Raw genomic sequence first — 10,520 nt, forward strand, 5'->3', positions numbered from 1 at the left:
GCCCTCTCCCTTTCTGCGATAGAGCTGAGATCCGAGCCTACCCTCACTTCCGACACTGGCGATGCTCGTCCCAACGAGCTCTGCGGTGGCATCCCGACCTGCTCTACGACGTCGTCCCGATGAGCTCTCTCGCTTCCGGGACGAATCGTCGATCGACAAGACCTCTCCTGCAGTGTCAACCGGAGAGACGTTGCAGAGACCCTTCTCTGCAGCGTCTCTGCTTCTTCTCAACTGCACGCAACCAGGCTCTATTTTTCCCCTCCCTCTCTTTGTTTTTTCAATGTGTCGTCCGAAGAGTTCCGAAGAGAGAGCTTACTAAAAGACAGAAATACCCTTCATGTCCCTTGAGTGGTGGGTCAGGCTCCACAGTACTCAACAACAAGCCCATCCAAAAACTAAACCTCATAGCCCCAAAAGTTCTTGCATCTACCAACCGTGAACCAACAACCATGACTCAAACTCTCCCCGATCCCAAATGGTGTTAGGCAGTGTTTGATGAATATGATGCTCTTATTCAGAATGGGACCTCGAAACTTGTTCCCTCAAATATCTCGTAGAATCTGGTTGGTTGCAAATAGATTTTGTGTACTAAATATCTCTTTGATGGCTCTATTGATAGATACAACGCTTGCTTAGTTGCCAAAGGGTTTCACTAGCACCCTAGGGTTGATTATCATGAAACCGTTGTCAAGTCTACCACTATTTGTGTTGTTCTTTGCCTTGTAGTAGGTCATGGTTGGTCTCTTCAACAACTTGATGTCAATAATGCGTTTCGGTAAGGTACCCTATCTGAGGATGTCTTTATAGCACAACCACCAGCCTTCAATGATCGTGATCATCCCCATCATGTCCACAAACTTTGTAAGGCTATCTATGGTCTCAAGTAAGCTCCTCGTACTTGGTATCATGAGTTGCTCAAGTTTCTTATCACCTCTGGTTTTACCAACTCTCATGAAGACTCGTCTTTATTTATCTCTCACACAGGTACTATTGTGTTATATATTTTGGTCTATGTGGATGACATTATTATTACATGAGACAATGATCAAGTTATGACAACATTCATCCATCTTCTTGCTCAGAGATTTTCACTCAAGGATCTTGGCTCCTTGACTTACTTTATTGGAATTGAAGTTGTTCCTCAATCTCAATGATTACTTTTGTCTCAATGCCAGTATATCTCTGATCTACTTGCTCGTACAGGCTTAATGAATGTAAAGTTTGTATCTACGCCCCTTGCCATGACATCTACACTCACACTTCAGTCTAGCACGACTCTCTTTGATGCATCTGAATATTGGACTGTTGTTGGTAGCTTGCAACTGTTGTTGGTAGCTTGCAATACTTGTCTCTTATTCACCCTAACATTGCTTAAGTGGTGAATAAGTTATCCCAATTTATGCATTGCCCTACTATTGACCACTGGGATGTTGTCAAACAATTGTTGTGTTATCTTTGTGGGACTCTGGATCATGGTATTATACTACATAGACAATCTTCTTTGTCTCTCAATGCGTTCTTTGATGCTAACTAGGTAGGAAACAAGGATGATTTCTCTTCCACAGATGTTTATCTTGTTTACCTAGGTCACAATCATATCCCTTGGAGTTCTAAGAAGCAACGAGTTGTGGCTCGATTCTCTACTGATGCAGAATGTCGATCTATTGCAACCACTGCAGCTGAGATCCATTGGATTTGTTCTCTTCTCTTTGAATTTGGTATTTTTCTTCCTCAACAGCTGAGATCCATTGAATTTTGTTCTCTTCCACTATTTCACCCGCGCATAAAACATATACTTTGGATTACCACTACATTCAAGAACAAGTTCAAAGTGGTGCTCTTTGGGTTACTCATATCTCCTCTGTTGATCAATTAGCAGATGTTCTCACCAAACCGCTTCCATAAACACGCTTCCTCTTCTTGAAGATCAATATTGGCCTCTCCTCTCAGAGATCTTGTGGGAGCAAAAATAAAGATAAACGATGATTGAAATAGAGATAAACTCAAATTAAAAATTGTATCCAACTACGGCATATTGTAATTCTATAAATACTGCATAGCTGATCAATAAAAGGAATGGCAAATTACTCTACGTCCCAATTTTCGATAGATTATCATCTTCTTGACTTATTGTAGAGAATGGTGAAGTCCTTTTTTTGAACTTTAAAGGACAAGATTCTTTCAAAGGGGTAGAATGACAAACCATAAACGAGTTAGATACAGGATATAGAAAGAAACGTACAGGGAAGCAGATAAAATGGACTGGTAGTATGGCTCTGTTTCAAGTTATTCATACTGGTTTAGAGAGAGAGAGAGAGAGAGAGAGAGAGAGAGAGAGAGAGAGAGAGAGAGAGAGAGAGAGAGAGAGAGAGAGAGAGAGAGGACTCTAGTACTTTCTACACTTTGATAGGGTTAGTTGGGGAGATAAACAGATTTTTTTCTATCACAAAGTCTCATTCATGGCGGGATGGGTGACAAGGTTTGTGGTACTCACAAGTCTAAACCTACTGATTGTACAATTATCGCTATTCTCAGTGGAGCAGAAAACTTTGAGACGAGTACGAAAGAGACCCAGTTGTCTTCTGTAACATAGATTACTTTGAATTGGTTGTCGATCATGTCACTCCACCGACCAATCATGTGATCGAATGTCAACAAACAGATCCCATCTCCCACTTTCTCCCACTCTTCCTCCTATCTATCCTTCATCTAATTAAACTTTCCATGGAAAATCCTCGTTTAAAGCAGACTCTGATTGTTTCCATGTGAGAAGATACGCATAGCAGATATCATACAGTTAAAAAGTGTTTATGAAGCAACAGAAGTAGGATAAATTGATTCTCATCTTTCAATAAAAATTATTTGGTTCAGAACGGTGACAAACTTAGGATTGGAACAGTTCATCACCATTGACTCACAATTGTATAGATAAACAATTCAGCCCGCTCGTTAGCTCATCTTCAACGGCGGTATTGCAACTTTGAGCTGCTACTGTCTTTGCAACAGCGAATTCATGGCGACCCAGATAAGGACCGACGAAACATTGGGAGAAAATGGATCAGACTACGATCGAGCAAAAGAAGTCAAGAAGTTTGACGATACAAAAGCTGGTGTGAAGGGACTAGCAGATTCCGGAATAGAAAAGATTCCCAGATTCTTCATCCATCCCCCGGAGAGCCGATCCAAGCCCTACACTGGTCCGATTCAGTTGCAGGCACCGGTGATCGATCTCGCCGGAGTTGAGGGAGAAAGGAGAAAGGAGATCGTGAAAGAAATCGGGCTTGCCGCGGAGAATTGGGGATTCTTCCAGGTGATCAACCATGGAATACCCAGCGATATTATGGTTGAGATAGTGGAAAGTGTGAGAAGATTCAGCGATGAAACGGAGACGAGGAAGAAGCTCTACTCGCGTGATCCGGCGAAGAAAGTGAGATTTTCGACAAATTTCGATCTTTTCACATCGCGAGCTGCAGACTGGAGGGATACGTTCACTTGTTCGTTTGATGGTCTGGATCCTCAGGAACTGCCTTCCGTTTGCAGGTAATTTCTGTATCAACAACACCCGATTTGCAGAAACAAAAAATATTCTCTCTCAGTTCTTCTTCTTGGATTTGGGGAAAAACAGTTTTACATCAACCAAATTACCCTTTAAAGTTATAAAAATGGAAGTCAATGGCCGGTCTCTACAACGCTGTTCGAGATTTCTGGTTTCACGATTGTATTAACCGAACCTGCAGAGAGATAATCCTGAAGTATTCAAAACATGCACAAGAACTGGCTGATACATTGTCAGAGCTACTATCGGAGGCTCTTGGATTGAACTCATCTTACCTGAAAGACATGAACAGTCTCAAACCACAGGAGATTCTCAGCCACTACTATCCGCCGTGCCCTGAGCCGGAGCTCACGCTGGGCAGCACCAAGCATACAGATCCCAGACTCCTGACCATTTTGCTACAGGACCTCATTGGGGGGCTCCAGTTTGTTCATGAGCAGGACTGGATCGATGTTTCACCTGTTACTGGGGCTCTAGTCATTAACATTGGCAACATACTCCAGGTAATCTTCTGACTCTTACCAATCCCTTAAAATTCTCTATAAGAAACTCAATCAAACGGACTGGTTCAACCTGGTTTAACTGGAACTGGAGCCCTTTTCTGTTCTCAAATTGCAAAAAACCGATTTTCAGAACTGGATTTACGATGACTAAATACAGCCTACCCAAACTGATTCAATTCATTTCTCTGAAGCTTCTGAGCAATGGCAAGTTTAAGAGCATGGAGCACAGGGTTGTGTCAACCAATCTTGGACCAAGGATTTCGGTGGCATGCTTCTACAGTCCGAACTCAAGTGATGGCAGACTCTACGGACCCATCAAGGAGCTGCTGTCAGAGAGTAATCCACCCATCTACAGGGAGACCACAATTGGCAACTACGTTTCATTGTTTCGTTCTCGCGGGCTCTATGCTGGCTCTACACTGAATCATTTCAAGCTGTAAACATCCCATTACTACCACAATATATCTGCAGATCATATGATTGAGGCGATGAGCTTCTGTAATAAAACTGAACCCAAAATCATGCTTGATAAGAATAATCTGGGCAGCTTGGTGAAAGTTTTTCCTTAGCTTTTGCTTCATCTCTGAGCACATTCTTCTTGTTATGTAATCTTCATTGGAGTGTTTTTTTATGAAAGATCGCAAACAATAGAAATTTAATTTAAGGGAATATTTTTCTTTTTAATAAAAACATATTATTAGAATCAGAGTCATTATTATTATTATAGCAGTTGTCCAGGACCATTCATCGTCATACAAAGACGGTGGAAGTAGCAACTCAACCAAAGACAAACATAGCATAATATAACAGAGGCAAACCAACTATTCAGAATATCACCACCTGACAACACCCCTCAGTACTCCTCGCCATCATCCTCATCGCCCTCGGCAGTCTCGGCACCAACCTCCTCATAATCCTTCTCCAGGGCAGCCAAATCCTCACGAGCCTCAGAAAACTCTCCTTCTTCCATACCCTCACCCACATACCAGTGCACAAAAGCACGCTTTGAATACATCAGATCAAACTTATGATCAATTCTGGAGAACACTTCTGCAACACTAGTTGAGTTGGAAATCATGCACACAGCCCTCTGCACTCTGGCCAAATCGCCACCAGGGACAACAGTTGGAGGCTGGTAGTTGATACCACACTTGAACCCAGTGGGGCACCAATCTACAAACTGGATGGTCCTCTTGGTCTTTATGGTGGCTACAGCTGCATTGACATCCTTAGGCACAACATCACCACGATACATGAGGCAGCAAGCCATGTATTTGCCATGGCGAGGGTCACATTTGGCCATCATGGAGGATGGCTCAAATGCAGAGTTGGTGATCTCAGCCACTGAGAGCTGCTCATGGTAGGCCTTTTCAGCAGAGATGACAGGTGCATAAGAGGACAACATAAAGTGGATTCTTGGGTACGGGACAAGATTGGTTTGAAACTCTGTAACATCCACATTGAGAGCACCATCAAACCTTAGAGAGGCAGTAAGGGAGGAGATAACTTGGGAAACAAGACGGTTAAGGTTCGTGTATGTAGGCCTCTCAATGTCAAGGGATCTGCGACAGATGTCATAGATAGCCTCATTATCCAGTAGAACAGCAACATCGGTGTGTTCAAGGAGAGAATGAGTGGAAAGAACACTGTTATAGGGCTCAACCACTGAGGTGGAAACCTGAGGCGATGGATAGACAGTAAACCCAAGTTTCGACTTCTTGCCATAATCAACAGAGAGACGCTCAAGAAGTAGAGAACCAAGGCCAGATCCAGTGCCTCCACCAACAGCATTGAAGACTAAGAAGCCCTGAAGTCCTGTGCAGTTGTCTGCAAGCTTACGAATGCGGTCCAAGCAGAGATCAACAATCTCTTTTCCAACTGAGATCATTTAAAAGATCAAAATTAGTGTCTTAGTTTCAGTAGATATGCAAATCACTCGGGAAAGTGGAAGATACTTACTTGTATAATGACCACGAGCGAAGTTGTTGGCTGCATCTTCTTTGCCACTGATAAGCTGCTCAGGGTGGAACAGTTGTCGATAGGTCCCTGTGCGAACTTCATCAATGACAGTGGGTTCAAGATCCACAAAGATGGCACGAGGAACGTGCTTTCCAGCACCAGTTTCACTAAAGAAGGTATTGAAAGCATCATCTCCTCCTCCAACGGTTTTGTCACTAGGCATTTGCCCATCGGGCTTAAAATTAAAAAAAAAAAAAAAAAAAAAAAAAGATGCCAATGAATTATTAATCCACATTGCAATTATTTTTCTTCTGAACGCTACAAATATACAATTGGATGTAAAAAAGGCAGAAAACAAGCACATAATCCAGACGTGAAAAAGAGGGCTGGATCCGATAGATCTACAACCGAGACCACCAAAATAATGCAAATGCCTGAAACTAAATATCTGAGCAAACCACAGCATAGGAAATCTGAGATCCAGTAATCGTAAATAACAAAACCGTGAGCAAAAGAGAAATCTACAATAGAAAAAAATGGAGAAAACGGAAAAGAATACTAATAAAAAACGTCGTTCTGGAGCAAACACGGAACAAAAATCAAATCGCAGCAGACAAGTGAACATAAGTAACCGACTGGAAGTTAGACCTAAATGCCGAACAATCAGACACAAGAAATGCCGTTACAAATGCAGAAGCAGAGAGTTAAAGAAAAGAAGGATGGACAAAATAACATAGACCTGAATGCCGAACAATCAGACACATGAAATGCCGTTACAAATGCAGAAGCATAGAGTTAACAAAAGAAGAAGCATGGCGCGACAGCATTTGATAGATCTGAGTAAAAGAAACAAGAAACGAAGGCCAGATCTAAAGATCTATCAGGTAAAATACCATATATGACAGCCAAAGAAAAACACACATACAAATTAGCCATAAAATTAGAATTTTTTTAAATAAAATGAAATGGAGAAGGAAATGTAATGAAAGAAGACAGATCCGGCTTGATCCAAAAGGAACCAGATTCAATCGAAAATCTCACCTGGATGCCATGCTCGAGGCAGTAAAGTTCCCAGCAGGCGTTTCCGACCTGAATACCGGCCTGACCAATGTGGATCGAGATGCACTCTCTCATTTTTTACAGAAAAATGAAGCAAAATGCAAGCGGAAGACGAAGTGATCGGACGGAAGCAGGAAGAAATACCGGGCGTTTGTAATGACGCCTACGGCCTTTCTCTGTTCTGCAACTGAATGGTCTCGCTTGCAGTCAAGACTATATACACAGCAGAGATGAGCGACTCGAGGATCTGACCTTTAACCGCGGTTAGTTAACTAGGGTTAAGAATGAGTGGACGTCGCATCAGAAATCTTGCCTCTGATCGTGCTCTGCATGCCCTGTTGGTCGATTCAACTAGTGAACCAGCCAACCTAAACTAATCACTGGTAATGGACTCTTAGCATATTGGGGGATGGGAGGATGACCTCCTCCACTCTCCTTTGCTCCCCTACCCTTCCAATTGTCAACTTTGAAGAGGACGGGGGCTCCGCCTCCATCGATAAGAATAGGGGAGGAAATTGGGCGGTGCACCTCTCTCCCCCTTCTTGGGTAGATTCACCTTAGGATTGGGTGTGATATTGTATTTGAATCTGATTGTATTATCTACCTATTAAGAGGGTTATTTGCACTTTAATTAGGTAAGCAAGTACCCCTTGTATTTATAAACCAATCAAAAGACTTGTATAGGTTGGTTGAAAATTGTTGAAAGTCTCTTAATTGGGTCTAGCAGTTGATAGCCGTAAGACCCGAGTGTTGTGTTGATGTTATAAACCTTTGGTCAGTTTTTGGTTTTGAATGTCATTTGGCTCATTTTTAGAAGATATTTTAATTATAGGGCAATGTTTCCTTCAGAGTGGAGTAGCAATCTAAAATATTAATTGTGAACCACCATAAAAATCTAAGTTCTAATGGTGACTGATTGTATTTTACTTTTTTCTACTTGAATTTATTTTTTTGTCATTGATTTGATTGTAGGTGAGTTAAAATTTTAGATTAAACTTGAAATTTTGATAAACTTATTCTCTTTGTCTTTGTTAGTGAGGGGAAATTTGGAAAGAGTGCACTTTGTGGCGAGAATAAGATTTTTGTAAGAAAGGAATGAGATTAAGTGCATGACAAGAGGACCCAAGCAAAAACAGAAAATTTCATTATTCTCAAATCTGATAGTGTGCTTCCAATGAATACACTAATGGAATGTGATTTCCTCAATCTTGTCAAATAGTTACCAAGAAGCGGCTAGGAGGTGTTCATTTCCTTGATGCCCATGATATTACCATAAAGGAGTACCCTACAACTAGGAGAGGATATGTGTAGTGGTGAGTTCAGACCTTCAAACCTTGGAGTGTCTTCAACTCGGCTTTTGTTTAGTCATATAACAAAAGCAGAGCACACCAAACAAACGAAATCATCATCCTCTAAATTATTCCTATGTTATGGAATGGAACACATTGACTTGAATATGAATTAGAATTCAACAATTCTAATGGATTAGATTTTAAATTAAAAGGCCTCCAAAGCTCTCTAAGTTGGTAATGAAAGAAAGTTTTCAAATCAGTAAACCAATATGAAAATTCAAAGCCTATTACAATATGAAAATCGATGAACAAACTTACACCAATCAAAACCAAGTATTAAAATCAAAGTACTGAAATTCTTAGTTTATCATTGAAAACCTTAGACAAAATCAGTTCATCTGTTAAACACCTAGCCAATATTACCCAAAAGACCGGCCTGTTAAGACTGGAAGACATAAGTACTTAACCCCAGGACCATAATAGTACACCCCACCTTCGCGAGGCGACGTCCACAGCGGCTTAACACTTAGTGACAGGAGCCGGGTCAGGATCCCATAATCCCTTACGGCCATTGCGTCCGGGGTTCGCGATCACCCGCGCTAGGGAACTCCCCTTAGGGATTCGAACTTGCAACGTGGGAGCCCGCTCCGATACCAAATGTTAAGCACCTAGCCAATACTACCCATAAGACCGGTCTGTTAGGAGGGGAAGGCATAGGTACTTAACCCCATGACCATAACATCATCTTGAATGGAGGGACTAGAATTTGCAAGTAACTATAGGAGTAGATGGGAGCTTTGGAATTAATGTAGACAAGGATATTTGAAAGTTTTGGCATGAGTTTAGTTTTTATCACACAATTCTCAAAGTTCAACAAAGGAACCCTTCCTTTGATCTAAAACTTTTTTTTTAATTTTAAATTATAACATCATATAGAAGGGGCAACCAATGATTAAACTTGATTGACTCGAGTGCAACTGAACTTGATTACTTCACTAGGTCAGATTTTATGGCATTGATTAGAACCATTCAAAAATCCCCGTGAACATATTTTAACAAATTAGGATGCATGTTATTGTCAAATTGCCCAGTGTGTATAGGACTTCTTCTCTCCAAAAATGTCAAACAAGATTTATAACTTGGTTGTTGAGAAAAAAATTATATTAATGGACGATTATCATGTTTAGAATTACTATATTGTATATTTACTGAAATCCTATTACTAAAATACAACTTTCAAAACATATCTCTATAATATAGAATATTCAGTTAACGTGTTTTTAGGAGTTACTATTCGTATGTTCACATAATAAAACTTTGTCACTAGTTCATTAATTATAATAGTTAAAGGAAAAATAATTAGAGAATTGCATACCAAGATTAATGTATTGAATTCTATAAATAATGTTAAAGAATAAAAAATAAGATGTCATTATGATAATTTTCTAGTAATAAAAATAAATTATAAATATAAAATTATTTTACATATTAGATTATATTATGGAAAAATAAAAGAAATGATCATTATCATTATTCAACCTAGCATACATGGGAAAAATATTAAAAGGTATATTTTTTATTTTATATAAAATAGTGGAAAAGTTAGTTTCAACAATGCTTTTATTATTTTATATGATATGATGAAATAGCTTATAACGAATTTCTATAACTTTTTTTTTTTGCGGTAACACAAATATTAGAACACAAAGAAAAGTTTAAAGTTTTCTCCCCATCCATGAGTTCAAATTCCACTTGTAGGATAAGGAAAAAAAGAACCCTAGAACTACAAGAAAAAGTAATGCTCCAAATGAATTCTAGTTATGCTATCTTTAGAATTGTTATTTACTATAATCAAATTCTAATTCTAGAGACACTAACATCCATTAAAAGGAAACTTGGGATAGATTGGAGATAAAGACGAATGAAAGAAACACTCAAATAATAGATGGTGATAGAGATCTTGTCCAAGTTTAATGGTGAGAAAACTCTTGATTATCTAGATGTATGGAGAGAGATGTCTTGCTTGGTAATAATCAAAAGTTCCATTTATCAAATAGAATGATCCTTGCTCAAATTGATAATCAATGAATTCAAGATCTATGAATTGTTTCATTGGCAAGAATTTGACTATGAAATTTTTTACCAATTTAT

At 39.7% G+C, this 10,520-nt stretch overlaps 2 protein-coding genes across 3 annotated transcripts; one reads left to right on the plus strand and one right to left on the minus strand.

Moving 5' to 3' along the window:
• Positions 1-2,883: 2,883 nt before the first annotated feature.
• On the plus strand, positions 2,884-4,726 carry LOC137944147 (1-aminocyclopropane-1-carboxylate oxidase homolog 1-like). The gene is made up of 3 exons (XM_068789696.1): positions 2,884-3,540; positions 3,738-4,059; positions 4,251-4,726. Exons 1-3 carry the CDS (start codon positions 3,014-3,016, stop codon positions 4,497-4,499), a joined length of 1,098 nt encoding a protein of 365 aa, XP_068645797.1. The 5' UTR covers positions 2,884-3,013; the 3' UTR covers positions 4,500-4,726.
• A 27-nt stretch (positions 4,727-4,753) lies between these two features.
• LOC137944146 (tubulin alpha chain-like) lies at positions 4,754-7,271 on the minus strand. Of its 2 annotated transcripts, XM_068789695.1 has the most exons (4): positions 7,060-7,271; positions 6,019-6,253; positions 5,108-5,937; positions 4,754-5,022 (listed from the first exon to the last, which is right to left on the minus strand). In XM_068789695.1, exons 1-4 carry the CDS (start codon positions 7,150-7,152, stop codon positions 4,885-4,887), a joined length of 1,296 nt encoding a protein of 431 aa, XP_068645796.1. In that variant the 5' UTR covers positions 7,153-7,271; the 3' UTR covers positions 4,754-4,884. The 2 variants fall into 2 exon arrangements, with proteins under 2 accessions (XP_068645796.1, XP_068645795.1); XM_068789694.1 differs by having other exon boundaries at positions 4,754-5,937; positions 7,060-7,270.
• Between the last annotated feature and the right edge of the window lie 3,249 nt (positions 7,272-10,520).

The sequence above is a fragment of the Aristolochia californica genome, unplaced genomic scaffold (genome assembly GCF_029961685.1).
Source record: "Aristolochia californica isolate CCGP_79_NKW_82.1479 unplaced genomic scaffold, dmAriCali1.0.hap1 SCAF_11, whole genome shotgun sequence".
Classification (NCBI taxonomy): Eukaryota; Viridiplantae; Streptophyta; class Magnoliopsida; order Piperales; family Aristolochiaceae; genus Aristolochia; species Aristolochia californica.